The sequence below is a fragment of the Amphiura filiformis genome, chromosome 14 (genome assembly GCF_039555335.1).
Source record: "Amphiura filiformis chromosome 14, Afil_fr2py, whole genome shotgun sequence".
NCBI lineage: Eukaryota > Metazoa > Echinodermata > Ophiuroidea > Amphilepidida > Amphiuridae > Amphiura > Amphiura filiformis.
The window spans coordinates 52,372,530-52,395,573 of NC_092641.1; the positions used below are offsets into that span (position 1 = coordinate 52,372,530).

Below are 23,044 nucleotides of genomic sequence, written 5' to 3' on the forward strand. Positions count from 1 at the left end.
GATTTGTTGACCTCACTGGTGACCGAGGCGGTAGTTTTCTTGACCTTTAAACAACCAGACATTTAATGTTATTAAAACATTTTTACCTGAACCTAATATCCAAAATATAACCTGTTTAAAAAAGCGCTTTAAAAACGTTTTGTGTTTGCTGGGAGCGTGTTTGCTAGCCTATATTCCGTTTAGCTACCTGAACATAGCATGTGGAAGGAATACCAGTTCAGAACAAAACAGTATCGTTTTTTAATGTTTTTTCACAGACACGATTTACGACAAGTTAGTGGCTGTGCAACAATTATGAGCCCTGGTGGGAGGGTAAAATTGGGGGCAAACAAAATTTGGCGAGCCGAAAGGGGGGGAAGCAATTTTTGGCAAGCCGAGAAGGGGGCAAGCGATTTTTAGCACACATTCATGGGGCACCTTTTCAATAAAACACTCTAAAATGGCTTTGGAAAATAGTACGGAAACACTTAAATATGCAAATTTTCCTGCTCGCTGCGCTCGCCACATGCATCTAGACCATTTATATTAAACCTTCTGATCGCCATTATAGAACCCATACCACTCCTCTTGTGTGTAAGCTTTATTTGTCTCAATCTTTGAGTGCAATATAGTTCATGCTCCATTTCTACCCGCCTTAAGTCAAGCGTCAGTCAAGCAAAGATAACTAGATTTTAATCGCTTAAGAACATCATAATTGTGATGCGATCAAGCAAAATCAGTCGGAACTCGGAAATATTGATTTTGAGATATAGCCAAACAAAGAAAACATTTCCTTTTGTTTCCGATTGTTTTAGAAACTCTTTAATTTCTCATATCTTTGGAACTGGTTGTTCAATTTCAATAGGGTTTTCTGCAAAATCCAGCTTTGTAAATGCGTTTTACTAACCTATAAGAAACTGAAAATTTAATATTTCCGACTGGTTTTGCTTGATCGCGTCACATATATCAGTTTCGCCACTTGCAACATCAAAGCTATTACCTAATGGGATGGCTAAATACATTGGTTATAGATACCCTTGATAAATGGGTCATCTCGCATGAGAAACCTATCATATGATATTTCACTTACTACGATACACAATTTAATCGCGTTATTGAGAGCAGACGATTTATAGTATCAGTCATCATCATCATCATCATCACAACCATCTTTGACATAATTTAGCGGTAATACATTTATAAGAAAAAAGATCAAGCAAAATGCGGTTCAAAGGATATGTTAACCAAACAGTATCGCATTCGTTAACCCTCACAATCGCTTGTGAATTATGTCAGAGTAATCATGGTAGTGTAGCATTTGATACATTGTGGGATGTACAACGCAGTTAGTGTTCAGACTCAAGATATAATAATTTATTCAAACAACCTGTACTTGTTCAGTTAGTAGTACTTCCCCTGAATATTTAAGGAGAACCTTCATTTGGAAACATTTCATTGTAACAGAAATCCAATCAAACTTAATTTTATTATTTACCAGAAGGGTAAAAAAGTGACATTTGTCTCCCAAATAGTGAAACTGTCAAGCTTTGAAAGTAATCATGGTAATGTGAACTCGAATTCCATAAAATGTTGAGTGTAAAAATAAAATCATTGACCATTTTTATTTAGTTTCAAAGTGTACAATTCAAACAATTTTGATATGATCAGTATTCATTATGATCTCTGTGTCATAATATTTGAAATTTTATATTCTGACTAAGACTCCCCCAACTTTCCGAGAAAGCAGATGACGCAGATTTAAAAACGGTAACACCGGTTTTGTTGTTGTTGTTTTTGTTTATAATTTTGTGTTGAGAAGTTTGTCAATTGTGTACCTGCTTATTACAATGTATACTTCGTGTGATTGAGTTGCAGCACCAAAATACAGATGGCGTGAACCAGTCCATTTCATGATTGACTGACACGATTTATATATGATTCTAGATTTTTGATGTCGGTCGCAAAGTGTGCGTAGTCTAGAAATCTACTTATTTAGTTTCATTTGTGTTTTTAGGGGAAATATCTGCAAAGATAAAGTGCAATTTTCAGGCATGATATTTTCAAGGCAAACACACACAGACTAATTAGTATAAAAGCCTCCCACTAAATTGAAATGTAGAAAAAAATCAACTCAGAAAAACTAATTAGCCTAATTGACTAATTCAATTTCTTGAATGTGTTTTCTATAGCACTATTTTCCCCTATGGCAACAGTACATATTTTGCAAACGTCATTTCGGATTATTTGTTCCAATTTTTTTGTACTGGGCATAGTCGGTTTCATTTCTTTTCTTGTGTTTTCTATTTAACTACTGTTGGTCCTTGTGGGTTTTTCAGTTATTCACTAATAAGACTGGCCTAGAAATTTGCATTTGTGAATCCAATTTTACTTATTTTGTGTCTGTACTTACATATCACATGCATCTGTAATATGCATGTGTCTTCTGTTGTTCACACCCAGCATCAACTTGGTATTGGGCTATTGCAGAAAATAGGTGCACACCCCCTATAGAGGAGTAAATTTTCAATCAAAGAAATGTCCGGATTTCCAAGTCTGCTTTCTGAAAACGATTGGATTTCCAGTTGCCAATGTTACTGGAAAAAGCTTGGAAATCCAATCAAATGAAGGAAAAATCACGGAAATATTGAAAATGAGCTCTCAAATTGAGGATTTCTGATTTTAAACTATTTTTCTGCCGGATTTTTTTGCCTTTGGGCACTTAAAAGTCTGGATTTCCAACAGTCACAACTGGACAAAAAGTCCGGATATCCGAACTCCTCTATAGGGGGTGTGCATCTATTTTCTGGAATAGCCCATTAAGCTTGTCTTGATATCTTTCTCTAAGTCTGACGAAGACCTCATTTCGTTTGGTAATTCTGACGCTACTTGGTAACAGTGGTAAATGCTTAATGCCAAATAAAGGAGGAATAAACTGCATTAGTGTGGTTGTTGCTACTGCTGCTGGGAGCCGGGTGGCGGAAAATATGTTGACGCTTGGAATAGGAGTGAAAGTGTTTTTGCAAGCAAGCCTTTGACCCTTCCTTCTGGGCATATTAGCTCGTACTGCTTATCCAATAATACGTTAGAATTCTGAAGATTTGATATTAAGTAAACGCGACTTTGAATTCCACTGATTTTCTCACATTTTACTCCTTTTTTTCAAATTTCTGAAGCAGTTTGTGTCTACAAAGTATATCATTTTAAATGATTATACTTTATATTGCTATTACTATTGCTGAGGTGGCAAAATAATTTGCTAGATTAGTATTTTTAAACCAAGTGACCAATCGAATTCTCTTCTCATAGCAACATAATAGGCACAAATATGTATCACAGAAATGTTTGACACCAGAGCTCCTAAAAACGGTGTGGTCCGGCAGTAGTTTAGACACGGAAACTTTGTACTTATGGCTGGCTGAAGTAGGATTCAGTGAAATAATGTTGGTATTTAAAAATACAAATGTGGGTTAATCAATTATTTTTGAAGCATTTTTATCATCCAGCTATTAGCCAGGAGTACAGAAAAGCACCTGAAAGGCGAATATTCAACAAGTATGCCCTTGAGGTTTTTCATTAACTGACCGTCAACAGTTATTCCACATGGCATAACAATTTATGCAATTATCTTACTAATGATATTTGGCGCATATAATGCTGGAAAAAGTTATATTAAGAATCATAATACCCAAAGGGCACACAACCCGCTCTAGTTTTAAAATGTTAAAATTATCGTGGGAAATATCGTGTTAATTGAATACATTTTGGTGACCATTTGCATGGTTTATAGAGAGTGGCGATATACGTTCAGAGATAACACCTTAAAAGACTTCACTGGTGGCATAATCAAGCTAGATGGCATTAATAAATAATTCAATAAATGAAGCAATTGTGGCAGACGGACGGGTTGGAAAAATTTAAAAAAATAATAAACGAATTGGGGTTGATTGATATATGAACAACCCATTAATCCAAAGGGTCATTAGTCCGAGAAAGGTTAAAGTTAGGGTTTATTGCATTTTAGGTCAGGATTAGGGTTAGGGTTAAGGTTAGTGTTAGTATTATTAGGGTTAGTATTATTAGGTCATGTTTAGGATTTGGGTTGTTTTTAAGATTTATGATTAGGGTTAAGATTAGGGCTTAGATTATGGGTTAGTGTTAAATTTAGGGACAGGGTAAGGATTAGGGTTATAATATTTCTTTTGGAACCAATCGGACTATCGACCTGTATCCAATACTATGCATTATTATGTTTTTTATACTTATATATCCAAGTGTGTGAAAATATTGGATCCAAAACATAATAATGATAAAATTGGATGCTTTACGCCCAATATTAATTGGTCTCGCTATGAGTTTTAAAATATTATCTCGTTATTTCATTTTGACTGGAAAGGGGTTGAAGTTTGAGGGTGTAGCGATCACTAGGGATACACTTGACCAGTTCCACCACATAAAATAGTTAGAAATCCCTTACTTTGAATGTGCACACACCGTTGTTTAGGATAGCTCTACCAATAAATATAGGGTCAATCGATCCAATTTTATATCCATATTGCATATGGAAATTTTTCTTCTATTATGTCTACAGTATTGTAGTGTAGTCAGACGCCAACACATTTGCTAAATTATAACAAAGCTTGAGACGAACCTATTTACAATACATTATGGTATATATATAGAAGCCGTCATTCTCTAACCTATTTCATATTTCAGGCTATTGACAGGGGCATGCGAGCATTGAAATTCCAACGGTTGATTACAAATTCCAATAGCTTACCAGGGCCCTGTTATTATGCTCTAGCCCCAGGATTCAAACTAATAATGGAAGATCATTTCCCTCTATTATCTTAAAGGCACATTCACATATTTAGTGGTCGACTGATTTTGATATAAAATTGAATGGTTTGAACCCAATACACAAATTTATTGGTCGAGCTATGAGTTTTAAAATATTGCAATTATTCCAATATTTTTAAACTCATAGCGAGACCAATAAATTTTGTATTTGGTGAAAAAAACCATCCAATTTTATCATTATTATGTTTTCAGAATCTTTTCTTGGTCAAAACATGACTTTTGGTAAAAAAATGTGATCTTTTGTTAAAAAATGTGATTTTTGGTAAAAAATTTGATTTTGGGTCAAAAATGTGATTTTTGGTCAAAAATGTGATTTTGGTCAAAAATGAGCAAGTCAAAAATGAGTTTTGGTCAAAAAATTGTAGAAAACAAAATTTTTGGGGAAAAAGTGAGCCTATCCATTACAGTCCAAGTTTTGAGTCCAAGTGTTGATTATATTGGACTCTTCAACTCTGTACAAAGTATAGGAAGGAAGATTCTGAGAACATAATAATGTTGTAAATTGTCTTTTAATAATGTTGACTTCATGATGTGGTACAATCATGATTTAACGCACAAATGAAAGTTGCAACAACATGTTAATTTTGACAGAACATTGTATTGTACAAATGAATGGATCCAATAATATTTTCATCAGCTTTGATCCATGTGAATGTCAACATGATATTCCTTCATTATAAACGTTTGAAATGTGTATGTAGGGTTTAGATAAAACAAAATGTGTTGAAAAGTAAGGTATACAAACTCGCAATCAATAAATCAGGGAAATTTATATTAATATGGATCATATTTTAGTTACAGGGATACTTCGTGCATGTCGGGACCCAAAGCCTCATCCCAAATTAATTCAAAGTGTTGAGGTTTTTGTACCATCAGAAACTACTATACGCCATGATTGTGTAAAAAGCTTTTCTTGCAGATTTGGTCGTTTGAAATAAACATTGTCCGATCTATATTTTCGGGCTGTCAACTGCCCGAACTTACAACACGGTAGCATACATGTACATGTATGAAGCGCTGTAATTAGAGTCATGCGGTAGCATGACATTATGCAGTCATGGTCCATGGCAAAGGCGATTCGACCTTTGTGGCATTAAACCCAGTTAACAGGAAATTAATCCAGTAAATCGATTCAGTAAAGCAAATAAGCTCATGCATTCGATCACTAACGGCAACAAGCTTCGGTCGATTACCCCAGCTGCAGCGTGTGTAAACTCTAATTTGCATAGAGGATGTACGTGAAATTATTGATTGGCTCCAAACAAAGGATTTGAACCGGTGCACGTAATCATGGCGCAGTGCAGTCCATTCAATCAAATGTTGTCATCAACCTATTTGATCGCAGTGCATTGTTATGTGTGTGAGACGAACTGTCGCGGTTGATTGCAATCAAACAAACGATGTCTTATGTATTACTTTGTTCCGTGATGAAAATCGTGATGTTTTATTCAATCACTCTTGAAAAATGTATTTCTTTTGTAGGCCTATTACTTTGTTTTGTGATGAAAATCGTGATGTTTTATTTCATCACGCTTTAAAACAAACGATTTCTCATGTATTACTTTGTTTCGTGATGACAATTTTGATGTTTTATTTCATCACTCACGAAAAATTGATTTCTTATGTATTACTTTGTTTCGGGATGAAAATCGTGATGTTTTATTTCATCATCACGCTCTAAAACAAACGATTTCTTATGCATTATATTTGTTTTGTGATAAACAATAATTATAGTTACATGCATTTCAAGAAAAAAATCTTATTAAAACGGTAGGCCCTATGTTGTTTAGAAAAAATGTAGAAAGTGATGATGATGATGATGTCGATGATGATGATGATGATGATGATGATGATGATGATGATGATGATGATGATGATGATGATGATGATGATGATGTTCCAAAAGTGTCCCGGTTTGTTTTTCTTGCCCTAAATCGTGCGTATCTATTAATAAGGCACTTCAATAATCAATAATCAGTCCCGTGACGGCCTCCACTAACTAGCTACTAACTTGGGTTTATGGGCGCTGATATTTCATGTTCACTGTCACTTATTTATCAGAAAAGTGCGACCATTTGTCAATCACCTACAGTACCCAATTTCGGCATACTATATAAGAAACTCATCATGATGATTGCCAGAGAATAGTTAAAATGTAGCTTGTACCGTTTTTTTGTGGCATCCTTCAGAAGTGAGCGGTCCGATACCAATATTTTCGGTCAAATCTCCATTCAATTAACACGGGGAGTTGGCTAGCTATGCCTTGCCCTCACTCATATTTTACAAAAGTGCGACTATTTCTGAACATCTAACCTAGCTGTAATTTTAGGTCATGTTAGAGAAATATATTTGCTAGAAGTTTGGAGAATAGCTAACATATTGGCTAGTTATTTTTCACACAGTGATGTTAACTAGGCAAGTGCCCATTCTTCCAACGTAGATCATTTGTAGGGGTCACGCGTCAATGGTGAGAGCACTGTGTATTGTGTATAGGAAAACGGACAGTAACTGCAGTATGACCAGCAAGTTTTAAAAAAACCGATTAGAGTCATGCGGTAGCATGACCAGCAAGTTTTAAAAAAAACGACTGATAAAGAAGAATAAGCAGATGCACCGCAAGACTATATTTACACGAAACAAAACGCTATTGTTCTATGATATTTTTCGCTGGGTACAAAATATATCTAAAACCATGCTAAATCTTATTTACTGTCCAAAGTGTAATATTTTAATAACTCATTAATTCAAAAAGTTACACCAATCTTACAGTCAATCCGATTATTTCATAATAAACAAACATTCTTGTTTATTTCACGCGGTATTTCATAGCCAAAATTAGTGGCAAATCATAGCTAATTATACTGATATCCAGAATCTTTCGTCACTGCTACAGCCATACATGGCTGTCACTGCCGCACTACTTTTGAGATTCACTTTCAAAATATACCCTAGCATTTTCCTGGATACCCTACATACAAATTCTGGATCCCATTCGCCAAAAAAATCAAGTTTTTCACAATTCTTTTATTCTTTCCGGACCACAGCATACATTCATATTAATAAATACTCCACTTTCACACGTCGTTATATCGGGACGTCCACGTGGCGAAGTGGTTAAGGACATGGACTTCTAATCCACTTAAGAAGTTTTGCTCAAGTTCAAAACTTCCCATCACCTTTTTTTTTAAATGTTTTATTAACCAATTTATTGTCATAAATCAAGAATAACACCATTTCGAACATCCATTGCTATTGTGATATTATATTTTTTTCATCAAACAAACATGTTTGATTTTTATTCACATTTAGGCCTAGGGCCTACTTTCACCATGCAGATGCTTTCACCATGCCTGACGATCATGATATTTCCGAATCATTTCACATTTTGGATGCATTGTAGCCGACGGGGACCCAACTAAAGGCTGCTAGCAGGGCTACGACACTCAGCTCATTTGCATGGCAAAATTACCCGTCTCCTCCGCAGCCAATTTGGTTTCGCTCCATCGAAATCAAGCAGGCCACGGAGGAGACTACCCTCCTTTGTGTTTGTTCATTTGTGTATGGAGAGCCATTATTGGAGTCTATAATTACTTAGGCTACGCTCTCAGCTAGAGTCCGACGCTGGGCACTCCCTATCTGAAATGGCAGGGATGTGCCTCGGCCATGTTAAAAGTAGGGGGCATTCAGGTCAAATGTACAATTACAAAAATATGGGGTCATTCAGTACACAACCTAAAAAAAATGGGGTCATTCGGTATGAAACTTTGAAAAAAGGATGGTCATTGCGGTAACAAATTGTAAAATGGGAGTCATTGGGTACAGGATTGCCAAAAGAGTATCATTAAGTACACATAAATAAGTGCCAAACTGCGAAAAAACAACTTGGCCACCTTGGAAATTTGAGAAATCTCATTATTTCGGGAGGAGAACACAAATACCACCTAAATTGGGGAAATAAAAAGGGGGGTCATTGGGTAGCAGGAAATAGAAAACAGGGGGTCATTGAGTACATGAATTTTTTTTAAAGGGGGTCATTGGGTAATAGGTAGGACCATAACACAAAAAGGGGGTCATTGGGTACAAGCCGGTTTGAAAAAGGGGTCTATCCTGAGGCACATGATGCATATCTGTTATGGAAGTGCCCCCCCCCCCGGGACTAGAAATACCTTTTCTGTGAAATCGCTATAGAGCCAACCGGGAACACGTATTCGTTTTGAAAATATAGCATTAAAATTAGTATCACCCTTGTGGCCCCCGTGCAGTGGAAAACCTTAATTCTTTCATTAAAAAGAAATGAAAATAAAAAACAACACGGATCTACCTGTGCACCTATAAAATGGGCACAGCAATTTGTCTCAAATATGAGTAAATTTTAAAAAACATACGGGGTATGATGAACATTGACCTGACGCCATGTATATACCGTATTGTCATAATACCAATATTTGTCATAATATATAATGAGTAATATTTAGCAACGCAAACGTGCAGTTCATATGCACAAACGAATACTGATATTCAGGTTTTTGTACATCACGTATAACATGTCACATAGGACATCTATTGTATTTGTTCATCTGTGTATGGAGAGGATTAACGCCATTAAAACGCCATCAGTATTAGGGCGTAGTTCAGTGAACTCACCGGATAGCTATTCCAATTACTTTGATAATACAGATAATATGTATTAATGGGTCGAGGCGATTGCATTGAAAAACCTAATAAATTATTCATAACAGTTACGTAATCAATCGATAGTGCGGACACTTTTCATTTGCAAACCACCAAAATTCGTGATCTTTTAGCGTTGGAAAAGAAACCACATGAATAGAGTGCCCTCTCAAGAATAGGTTCTCTGTGCTGCTAGTCAGGTGCAGGAATGCGTGTATTTGGATTTGTCTATATATGTGTGAAAAAGTATTGTTCCACTAGTATGGAAGGCCAACAGGGACAAAAACGTATCCAAAAAGAGACAACCAAATATGTAAGGCCATTAAAGTCATACGTAAAGACAAATTAGCAAAGCGGCAAAAATACCCAAATGCCTATTGCAAGGAGGGACTGACCCCACCACCATGACCACATACACACGGAAACCCCGATAGAGAGCAGGGCTTGAAGAATGAGGGAAATTAAAACCACAAACCGCTAAAGATCACCAACAACCGCCGCTCAATAGGGATGTCAAACTAGATTGCCCCACATGGTTACAAAGAACCACAAACCGCGAATTTTGGATATCCACCTAAATTGCCCCGCGAGGCTACAAAGAAGTGTGGTTATCCAACAAGCTTAAGCTATAAATTATCCCCCCTAGAGACTACAGGGCTTGAAGAATGAGGGATATTAAAAACCACAAATCGCGAAAGACCGCCAACAACCACCGCTCAATAGGGATGTCAAAGTAGATTGCCCCGCAGGGCTACAAAGAACCACAAACCGCGAAATATGGATACCCAACCAGTTTAAAAGACAATTTAGCCACCGACAGAGGCCAGGGCCTGAACAAGTAGAGAAATTAAAACCACAAACCGCGAAAGAACGCCACAAACCGCCGCTCACTAGGGATATCCAACTAGATTGGCCCACAGGGCTACACAGAACCACAACCTGTGAAATTTGGATATCAACAAATTAAAACCACAAACTGTGAAAGACAACCAACAACCGCCGCTCAATAGAGACATCCAGCTAGATTGACCCGCAGGGCTTCAAAAACCAAGCACCGCGAAGTATAGTTATCCAACAAGTTTAAACTATAAATTAACCCCCGATTGAGGGTAGGGCATGAAGAATGAGAGAAATTAAAACTACAAACCACGAAAGACCGCCAACAACCGCCGCTTAATAGGTAAATCCAACTAGATTGCCCCGCAGGGCTACAAAGAACTATCAACCGCGAAATTTGGATATCCAACTAGATTGCCCCGCAGGGCTACAAAGAACCACACACCGAAAAGTATAGTTATCCAACGAGCTTAAACTATAAATTAACCCCCGATAGAGGGTAGGGCATGAAGAATGAGGGAAATTAAAACTACAAACCGCGAAAGACCGCCAACAACCACCACTTAATAGGTAAATCTAACTAGATTGCCCCGCAGGGCTACAAAGAACTATCAACCGCGAAATTTGGATATCCAACTAGATTGCCCCGCAAGGCTACAAAACCACAATCATTAAAACATAATTATCTTGCTAAGTCGTGGCACTTAGACGCTTCCGTAGTATAAGCCTTGCTACATAGTTTCAATTTGAAGTAAATCGGACTCTGTGTCTCGCTGGCATCGTCAACATTGGGTATGTGTTGTCCATATTTACATTTTCTTAGTTGCCTTGAATAATTAAAGTATATTAAAATTTATATGTATCCCTATTAACATTACAGTCACGCGGTAGCTGTGACCAGCAAGTTTTAAAAATAAACGGCTGATAAAGTTTTATCAAATTATGTACTGTCATAAATCAAGGATAACATAATTTCAAACATCTATTTTTCGTTTTATTCGTTTTATGGAGTACTTCGTAACCGATGACTTTCAAAGCTTAGAGCTGCTTGGCTACATTCATAAAAAGAAAGAAAATCCACCAAAAAACGTTGACAACGTAAAGAAAGCAGCAAGAATAAAAAGCCCCCACCTCGGCTCACTTTTTGAAACTTGGTCCCATTTTGAATATCAACAGCAAATCGGTGTTTTTAACGTTTAAACAATAGTATCATTGACATTAACATGCCTACTTGTTATTCGTTTAATTCAATCATTGGTCATGAACTTAATAATTATCATAAAACAAAACATATAAGGATATTGGCCAAGAACAACATAATAACCTTTCTGATCGTTCCAGAATGCTAACAACTTAATATCGCATCGGCACATTAAAGATACATAACACTTCTGGAAATGTTTTAAGTTGATAATTATGACAAAGATTAAATCAGTATCTTTTACAAATGGGACCAAGTTTCAAAAAGTGAGCCGAGGTGGGGGCTTTTTAAACTTGCTGCTTTCTTTACGTTGTCAACGTTTTTTTGGTGGATAGGCCATTACATGTAACTATACATATAGTTTGATCAGCTTGTAATCGGCGGGCCTTGTAACATCGCGGATTAATATCAATACATTTTATTTTCAGAATTGCCTTGAGACATCTCACCAGAAGCATCACCCATTATTAATTGAAGTCCTATACTTCGTCTACTTTATTTAACACGCGCAATATAGACCAGACAGTTCAACTATGTCACTCTCAGCGTGGGTCTACTTTTCGGCGTAGTGGTGAAATTCCCGCCGATTACGAGCTGGTCAAAGTAAAACTCAATGTCCGAATCAACTGAAATTTTGGAAATAAGCTTGTTCTGTTGATATTTACTGAACCATACCCTAAAAAACGATGCAATCACATAATATCCATTCAGTTGCCGTTAATTGATATATACTTTTGTTTCTTTCTTATTATTTTTCAGCATGTATAGACATCTTAACCGGCAAAAAATGCAGAAAATGTGACAAAAAATACAAGAAATATGACCATAAGCGATACAGATTTTGTAGTAAGTATCAAATATAGACTGATATAATACCTTCTTATAATTAAAGACAGAGATAAAAAGAATTTATCGCGTCTGATGTCACTGTCAATTACGATCCTTGATTGGTTTACACAGGTTAATCAGCACGTAAAAGGAAGACCGATCTATCTGGTGCTGATCGGAGAAAAGGAATAGCAGCAAATGGCGAAAAATTACGTACTTTTACAAGGCAAAAAGCAGCTTTTCTAGTCATTGTTGACATGGTGCCTTCGCCAAAGAAAGTTTCCTACTATGAAGACCTAACTTTTGAGATGGTTTGCATGTCGAAAGGTGCAAAATTAACAATAAGGCGCCCGGTTATACATCCGCGTCCAGCAAGTCATCATCACGACACTTGTAAACAAACCGTGCTCGAATTTGATTGACAGATGACATCAGACGCGATAAATTCTTTTTATCTCTGTCTTTAATTATAGTATAGATATTCAAAAGAAATTGTTTTATAGAGATTAAGTTGAAGCGTTTGTTATCAAAATATTGGAATCCGTTTTCCTGTGGTCTCCATGTTCACTGGAGCAATGGATTATCGTTGAGTGCCAGTGAGAACAATATTTATCATCAGCTGAATAGTATGTTTATTTATTTATTTATTTATTTATTTAATGACATCTTTAACGAGGGTAAACCCTGATCAGTGCAAGCACTGCTTTCCACAGGGGCCCTCGATAATTAACAGTTATATATTGTCCACAAAGAGTATTTGAACACCTAAAACAAAGGCCATTTCTCAAAGACACTAAATCTAAATAACAAAATAAAGTAATCAATGGATGGAGAAACTTGCACAGTACGACTTTATTTCACCAAGTTGGAACAATTTGAATAAGTATTTAAAAGCGACAAAAGTTTACATGAACTTTAACAGTGGAGTGAGCGTCAATCTGTCAAGCTGGATTGAACCCGTAACAATAGGCAGCAGTAATCGCCTTGAAGGAGGAAATATCCAAATTTAGCACTTTTGAAACTGTATCTTTTGACATTCAAATGCGTATAGATTACTTGACTGAAGTCTCATCACACCTAATGAGGTATCATGATTTAGTGTTTTTAAGAAGTTGCTTTACTTTTTTAGAGTTCTGATACTTTTTTTGTGCGCAGTATTAGAATGTTTTTATAGAGTATACATGCAGTATTAAAGCTATACATTATCCTTGAGTGGCAATAGCAATATCTATTATCAGGAGTATATCTAATATTTATTACCTTCCCCATTTTCCACATCCCCTTCCATCAGAAATATTGAAAGGTCTCTTGCCTTAACTCACTGCAAAAACTACCGTAATTACTTTAACCGACACTGATTTTCAATAAAACGGGGAGAAATCTCTTTACGATCTTCATTTACTTAATTTAAATGAGTGGGTGTGTACTGATATGATGTCTAAGGATATGTGCTTTGAATAAGTATTTGAATTTATCTTATCAAAGATCTGCAAGATGATCTTCAACGCGTGCTTGGTTTAATACAACACCAGTATATTTTGTGCATATTGTGAAATATCGTCAAAATATGCAAAAGCTGTTTCAAGGGAAAACTGTAAGTGGTAGGCATTTTCTAGTGCATCCTATCCTAAATTTGGAGGTAGATAAGTGGATTAAAAAACAAGATATATTTCCGAGCCCTGTATAATGGTATGCACTTATTCTTTGGAAGAGGCCAAATGGCCAATATGACATACAAGATTACAATATCCATAACAAAGTTTATGAATCCAGACCATTTTCAAAGGAATTACATGGCAGTATAGCCTTCGTTCAAACATATAAAATTGACAGTGACCAAATGCTTTGATATAGTTTCACAAAATTTAAAACTACCATTGACATAATACATAAGAGATGTCAGGCCATAATTCTAAAATATCTCGCACAAATGAACGAAAATGTGTACCTTGGCCTCAATACCCTCCAAGCTGGACGGCCTAATGCCCTAACCTAACCCCGCGTAAGATGGTAGTGTTCAATGATTTCGGTAGAATCGGCGCAGAGGATAACTGGGTTACATAGAGCCGTTTGGGGGTTTGTTTTGAGCGTTTGCGGCGATAGCAGCAAATCCGGATTGGGTTGCACTATTGTACTCTTTCTTAAACTTAAGGGTTAAATCTTAACTGCATAGTGGTTTCATGATAATCACGTCGGCGTCCCTGTCTACCCCTTGATAAATCTTTGACTATTTTTGCATTTTTCTCAAAAAATAATAACACACTGGTAACAAAAGTTTGCATTATAGAGGCAAGGAATCCAGTTTCTACATTGGAATTTCAGTGACTCAAGAAAAGCGGTGTAATATTTATGATACGAAAAGATGTACCACTAGAATGTACCTCATTTCTTAACATATATAATGAACCCCTTGTCTTGAATAACTGAAATTTCAGTTGAATTTTAATTGGATAATTGGACAAAAGAGTACCACCTTAATACAACTACAGGATTACATACTGGCCACAGAATTAAAGACAGAGAATCAGGACTCGACCGCCATCTTGATACAGGCATGGAGCAATAATTGGGGGTATTCGGTTTCCCTCGGAATGCACCCGAGGGATTCGTTGTAAAGGAAGCGCGACATGGATGAAGGTCGCATTCGAGAGACGCACTTGATAGGACCTGCACGCGAGTACCAAGACGCTTCAGCTGAGACGCAGAATTGTATTCGTTCGTCTCCGCGCATCGTCGGCAAGGACCCGAATACCCCCAATTTTCTCCCCATAGCTGACGGCGCGATTGTACGTGGCGGTATAGGGAGTCCCGGTTCTCCTTCTCTAATTCTGTGCTACTGGCACATAAAGCAGCTATTCCCATCTGTAAACCCGAGTAATTTTCTTGCCCTCACCTGACACGCTGAGTGGTGATTTCAATCACTGAAAATATGTCACGCTTAATGAAAGGAACATCCCACACACGACTATAGTGATATCGTACACAAATGAATTACTCCCATTATTTCAAAATGTGATATCATTGGGTTCCCTCTGTTAATTTTGGTTATTGGTTTAAGGTGGATTTAAACAGGTGAACAACTGGTTGTGGTATTACAAAAGTATACGCTAATCATGCTAATATTATTTTAAAAGACGCAATTGATGCTAGGAGCTACATTTCACAGGGAGCTTCATAAAGCTAGCCCTCATACAAAAATTGATGCAGCTTCCAGGATCAGACTAATAAACGTGGATAACCCCCCTTATTGCACGATGGCGTACCGCAAGGATATGTATAGGTCTAATCTAATTTCCCCCTCTCTTATTGCCAGTGCCACAGGTGTGGACACGGGGGAGCCAATGACCCCAAGTCAGAACTATCGCCTCCTTTCCCCCTATAAAAACTCAAAATGACGAAGATTTTCACTTTTTGATCCAGTTTTGCTTACGATTTTGTTGATATTTACCTCCTTCAAATTCACTTTGTCCCCATGCCACCCCCCCCCCCCCAAAGAAACCCCAATATAGTCCATGCATAACTGCTCACGCTGGAAATAAAATGGATATGGAGAACTAAGAGGTTTAAACCTAATCCATCCATCAATCCTCAGTGTAGGTGTAAGTGTGTAAACAATATTATGGACATGATCGCATCAATAAATCAACTTTTTTACTTTCCTTTAGTCAATATTGTTTTACGAGGGGACAACCTTAATAAGAGTCTATACGGTTGGCTTGAGTTGATGCTCAGTGCAGATGCAATCATGTCAAGCATGTATCACAAAATCCTCAAGGGTATTAACGTAAGTTCATGTGGAAAACAATATGAATAATGTACGACATAGCAGAAAGATAATAACGCCTCTACGTCTCTTACCGGCCAGTGAACCATAATAATGTCACAACCGCGATAGAAGTTGTTAAATTTAAAGATTTTAAAGCCATAATGTACGATCTTATAATATGATATTGGTTTTTTTTTTCAAAACTGAGTTTTTGGCATATTTGTGAGCAGTTTGACACCTTTTTTTTTTATGGAAATCGGTTAAAAAATGAGAGAGTGTGGGCAAAAACCATCACAAAGTAGGGAGGATGTAACCCCACCTCTTTTTTCCACATTTACAATCATTCTGAGCAAGTATTGGTCTTTTAAATGTAACAAAGCCACCTTTTTGGGTATCCCAGTATATGGCACAAGATCCTATACGGTTGGCTTGAGTTGATGCTCAGTGCAGATGCAATCATGTCAAGCATGTATCACAAAATCCTCAAGGGTATTAACGTAAGTTCATGTGAAAAACAATATGAATAATGTTTGACATAGTAGGGATAGTAACGCCTCTACGTCTCTTACCGGCCAGTGAACCATAATAATGTCACAAAGTTATTAAAGGACATTAGAGTTTGGTGTTTCAAGTAAATATAATGTGGTACTATATTTGATCTGGTGTGTATATAATTCAGGAAGCTAATTTTTAAATGGAAAAGTACATATTTGTGACGTGTCATGTCAAAAGGAGACACTTTTGGGCAGCTTTGTACATATCTTCAATATAGAGATGTTTTGCTCTACAACGCCGTTTTCCCCAATGAAATCGGACATTCCTATGCGAAGATGTTGAGTTCGTAAGTTATGGTATTATAAAATTGGAAATTGAGATATCGGCCTTTAAAAATATTATTGACAATGTTGAGTTACCTTGATCTTAAAAATACAAGATGCCAGTTATATTCCGGTCTGAAACTATCAGACAATATTTTTAACATTAATAACATCATAAATTCGCAACAAACCCAAATTGTGAAAAAATCACCCCGGGCAGATTTTTGGCTATTTCTCCATTTACGATCCTGCCCAAAAGTGTCTCCTTTTGACATGACAAGTCACATTTAGATCATTATATTTTCACTGCTCGGCTGTTCAGCGAGATTATATCGCTTCATCTAATATTAGATTATTTTACCTGTCTTACCTAAGCCCTACACAACACCTGCATCTCTTGTTCTACAGGTAGCTACACAAAAAACATTAAAAATAATATCGGTGATCCCAGTCCAAGCGTAAAAATATTATACAATGTCAGTGTTGCGACACTTTTTTCCGTTTGTACCCAAGGATGGACAGGTACAAAACAGCCATATAACAGAAAGGCTGCGACGGTTGTGTTATCCATCTGTCCTATAAGTCGATGCAGTAATAGGAACGGGGATCGCTCTTACACGTATACTACACTACTAAAACAATCTGATCGATTTGACTAGATTTCAAGTGAAACAAGATCCCACTAGATTTTTTTCAGTAAAATGTAACGCAAACTTGTGTAGAATCAATCAAAAACAATCAAAAGGTTTTTTTTTCACTTTCAAAAATAGAACACAAACGTCCCAGTAATAAAATGAAGGCTGACGACAATTGAGCACAAATAACCGTCACGTAATTGCACTAAGACAATTTCGGCACAGCAATTTTGAATATCGCGTGTTGAGAGCCGACTGTTTTTATGGTCAATATGAGTTTGTTTAAATAAAACCATGTGATTTGTGTTTGATAATTATTTTTCTAACATATAAGGCATAATGTTATGATTGTTGGAGACTTCCTTTAACGAATTTACACAAATGATCATCTTATTTAATAATGAAAAATATTATTAATAACCTTTGTATCAATCTTGTTTTGTTTCTTCCAGAATCAAACCCATTCGTGGATCCAGGATACGCCAGATTCTAGCCTCTCATTTTAAGTGCTCAATTTTATGGACTATAAAGACCGAATTTTATAATTCCTGTTTGAATGTAACCTTGGTTAGGGGCTGTGCAATATTATTATGAGCTCTGGGGAGGGTAAAATAGGGGGAATTGTTTTTGCAAACCAACAGGTGTAAGCACTTGTTGGTAAGAAAAAAGGGGAAAACGATTTTTGGCACACATTTACGGGGCACCTTTTAAATAAAACGCTCTATAACGACTAAGGAAACACGGCCAAAATGTCCGTCTCGTTATACTCGTATGATCAAATAGATCATTTAGGGTTTCAAAATGTGTTCTTAAAATGTTGGCATATGCAAAGGAGGGCCAATGATTTCTTTGGCAAGCCGAGAGGTGGAGCAAGCAATGTTTTGCAGCCGAGAGTGGCTGCATTCAATTATGGCAGGTCATCAATCTCCCACCCATCCGGCTCATAATTACTGCACATCCCCTAGAAAAAAGTATTAAAGTTTTGAATGTAGTCCAATAAGCAGGGCGTGGTTCTTTCATGTAAAAATGTGTTAATTTAATGACAAATTCTGTATTTTACATTCGGTTGTTTTTTTACGTCTGACGTTATCTCACGTTATCAAACGCCGGCACTGTTTGTTTACGAGTGTCGTGATGATTGAGATTCTGGAAAAAGCAAAAAAACGCGCCTTATGGTTAATTTTGCACCTTCAAATAATTATACAAAACCGTAGGTAACTTTCTTTCCTGATGGCACCATATCAACAATGCCTAGAAAAGTTGTTTTTACCTGGTAAAATTACCGTAATTTTTCGCCATTTCTGCTATTGCTTTTCTCCGATCGGCACCAACGGAGTTTGATCGACAGTGACGTCAGACGCAAACGAGTCTTTTTAATTCTGTCTGCGATTATAAATGAAACTGCCTGCCAAATTAAGACACAGTATCTGCGTGCTATGATATCTACTTCTGTCTATAAATTCTGTGTTTTAAGCTAAATTTATTTCAAAACACCTACCTCCTTTTAACGCAGTATCTACTGTGATATTCAATTACAGTAACTTCTTTTAGGGTGTATATGTACATATGCACCATTAAGCTGAATTTATACCCCATCGCTGAGGGATGAGCGATTGGTTTTGACCAATGCGGTAACTCGCTTTTCCAAAGCTACAAAAAGCGCGCTGCCCCATTGGTCAATAACCGTATCGCTCGTAGCTCAACCCACACAAGTGGGTGACATATCAATATCTGTAGTTCACATACTATGCGGAATTTGGGTGGCTTCCAAACTGGTTCATTACTATAATGTTATATATATACTATAAGTTATAAATAATTAGTATGGATTAGGAGGTCGGTGCTGGTCGTTTAAGTTTAACCTTAATTATCAATGCGCACTTGTTATAAGGTGTTTTAGACGCCATTATCGCGGAAAATTATTTGACGAAGTTCATTTGACTGATGTGAATTAGGTGGCGCCTCTAAGTCCTGCATATCCAAGAAGCCAAATGTCAGCTTTACCAACACGTGGCCTCAAAAGCTTCTAAAATCAATAAAAAAAGTGAGCTTGTGCATAATTTTGCTTAACATTTTTATACAGTCATGTAATCGGCTCCATAATTTAATGTAAATTCATATGTGCTGGTAACATAATATTTCTGAAAGAATAATCTTATTTGAAAACGTAGTAGCATTTTATAGCATAAGACGATAAAAGCCTTTGTTTTGATGTCAATGTAAAATAAAACACTTTTAATAATTCATGTTATTTCAATTTCCTTCTTAATAATGTCTAGTTTATGTGTATGTTACGTATGCTAAAAGTAATTGTGTTTTTACATTGTCAAGTCATTTGTATTCAGCCAAACGGGTAAAGATAGTACTGATGCCCAATTTTCGTGTTTTTCCTCAACTAGTATACCGTATCGAGGTGTAGTGTAGAATGTAATATTTTGAACCAAATTATTGGAGCAATTGTTAAAAACCAGCAGTTCATCTACTAATGAACCACTCACCACTACATTACGTTACATGTCCCTTCTTCAACTTCTAACCAAGTCTTTTTCATAGCCATAGTTTCCAAAGAAACTCTTCCCTGCTACAGAGTTGACGTGTTTACCATGTCATACAGTGACGGGCAGTGACGCAGATGTGCTAGTTACATCACATGACCTTGTTCAATTAAGGTTTCCAGAAACTGACCTGAAATAAATAGTTGTTAACAGTTCGTAACAGGTGTCATTGAGAAAGCAATATTTGGCCAGAGTTGGCTGAATGAGTTACAATACTCCCTTCAGCTAAAACATTGGTGAAATATGACCAGTTTTTGAATGGATCTGTAACGTAAGGGGTGATATGATGAAAATTTCATTTTACTCGAATGGTACATTTTTGTCGTGTTGCAATATGAATTTGTAAGACAACTATTATAAAGTGCAATGTAATGTAGTATGTTACATAATAATTATTGCTAAATATACTTCCAATTTGACGCTCAATTGTATTCAACACTTTTGAACATAATTTTAGATTTTGCAGCGATGGCTGTAATGAAATCAAACACTGCGCGGTTTTTAATGTATTATACGCGGCGAGTTTTGCTATCTTCGACAGGGATTATATACTATGATCAGCTCTTAATAGGCGGGACTTATTTGGTTTTTGTTACTGCGCGAGTCAATAAAGTTCCAACTTACGCACGCGTAAATTCACAAAAGCGCGCGTCATTCACGCAAAACGCAAAGCGCAGATCGCGTAGGTGCTGCGCCTAGCTGTGTGTACGCCATTCTGTATCAATCCACGCCTAATACGAGCTGATCAGAGTATAGTTCTTAAACTTTCTTTGAGTGTTATTTGTGATCTAAGAAAAGGGTTAGATCATACAGTGTTTTTTGAATGACAAAATATAATAAATTTAACCAAACGTCAGATTGGAAGATTTAGCTATATTGTGTTTTCACATGGTGCTCATCAATAATGCTTAAGGTAGTTCATTCACGGGGCTAACAGAAAAATGCTCAGTTTTAAATATAATCCCAAGACAATATCTGGTTTGAGATTTTGTCAACCGTGAATATATATGGTTTCATAAACTTAGCCTTGTTCTGTATGGCGCAATAGATAATTCCACTGAAAGTGTTATATCACGACTCAAATTTCAGTCAAATCTACCAGTTTCTATATGTATATAAAAATAAATGTATGGTAAAATGATCTCAATTTCAAATAAAAGTGCTAATTTTGTAGGGCTCGAATGTCAGCTGTGTCTTCTATAGGCTTGTCATGAGTCTTGTGAATATTGAGGAAGAAAAATGGATCAAAACATTTTGTGGATTATATAATCCAAAATTTAGGTATTATCGTCCGTGAAAAAAGGAAATGTATGCACAGGTAATGTTTCATAATATATACGCCTATGTGTCTACAACCAGTAATAATTCTACTCATCAATTAATTAAAACTCAATTTGGCAGAAGTCTAATGGGACTATTCCATTTGACATCCACACTACCTCTGTGAAAGATCCAGCGTAAGTCTTTCACATGTAGCACGGTTGTTTGATGTACATAGAATTGGCTTCATTATTAACTAAATGCAGACTATAGATGGCGCTATTTATCCTAAATCATATTTCTTTATTTGCAAGGGGTAGGTGATTAATACTGTCATTAATTTTATAAACATATTTTATCAAACAATAAAAGGACCTATTTTGTATTAAAAGTTTGAAAGCGTAATTTCCAGTAACTAAATAGCGCCACCAATTTTGTCATTAATAGATACATTTTATATTCGAAAAAGCTTTAAAAATGCTGTAAAAGTGAATAATTTTGTAAAAGAGTGGAAATTCAAGTTTAAAATGAATCAAAAGCATCTGTATACCTTAGCATGATATAGCTTTTAGCTGTTCAAGTCTAAAATTTGGTTGTAAATGATGTTTTGTTTGAAAACCTAATAAATGATCCCATCAAACAACCGTGAGAAAGTATTGGTTTCAAATAGAATAGACAATTCGGTAACTTACATTTGAAATACTCACTCCTTTTGTGGAAGATATAGGTATAACTATATGCAGGGGGAGTATGGGCTTCAAAATAGTTAACTCTATCCAATATTCCGTTTGAAAGGTGTATAGCCGATTTAAAATAGAATAGCACAGTTGCCTTATAACCTTATATTAATGTTGATGTATGCAGCCAGTTTAATACATGTCACATTTAAACTTTAATGAAAGCATTACTGATATGCGACAATAAAATTAGTACAAACCATTTACCCTATAATGGACCAAATGGTCTAATATTTAATGGTGTAGTTTAAACCTAAATTTACTAACCATGGCGCAATATTTGTGACGTGTCATGTTAAAAGGAGACACTTTTGGGCAGGTACAAATTTTTTGGTTTTTACGTATCTTAAATATAGAGATATTTAGCTCCACAATGCTGTTTTCCCCAATGACATCGGACATTCCTAAGCGAAGATATTGAGATTATGGTATTATAAAATTGGAAATTGAGATATCGGCCTTTCACAATATTGGTGACAATGTTTAGTGTAGGAATTACCTTGAAAAATGTCTCAAAAATACAAGATGCCAGTTTAATATATTCCTCTCTGAAACTATCAGATAATATTTAAAACATTAATAACATCACAAATCGCAAAAAACCCAAATTGTGAAAAAATCAACCCCGGGCAGATTTTTGGCTATTTCTCCATTTATGATCCTGCCCCAAAAGTGTCTCACGTGACACATCACCTTTGACCTCAAGTTCAGAGTTGTCGAGGATGAGTTTCTTTCCCTGATGTACTCATCGGTCATATGATGAGAGTACAATGATATTAGGGTTAAAGAACTGTGCCCTGATAGATTAGTATGTTTGGATTCTAGTGATATTTCAACCCTAATCATCAATATAAGTTTAAATTGATAGCAATTACGGAGACTCATGTTTATGTCGCTATT

General features: G+C 36.3%; 1 protein-coding gene across 2 annotated transcripts in view; it reads left to right on the top strand.

The window, feature by feature from the left end:
* LOC140170290 (uncharacterized) overlaps window positions 1–19,406 on the top strand; it is a 51,470-nt gene extending 32,064 nt beyond the window's left edge. For both annotated transcript variants that reach the window (XM_072193659.1, XM_072193660.1), the window contains 2 exons: window positions 12,305–12,391; window positions 18,045–19,406. In XM_072193659.1, the coding sequence (XP_072049760.1) occupies window positions 12,305–12,391; window positions 18,045–18,085 (128 nt within the window). In that variant the 3' untranslated portion in view covers window positions 18,086–19,406. The remainder of the gene's footprint in view (window positions 1–12,304; window positions 12,392–18,044) is intronic.
* The last annotated feature ends 3,638 nt before the right edge of the window (window positions 19,407–23,044 follow it).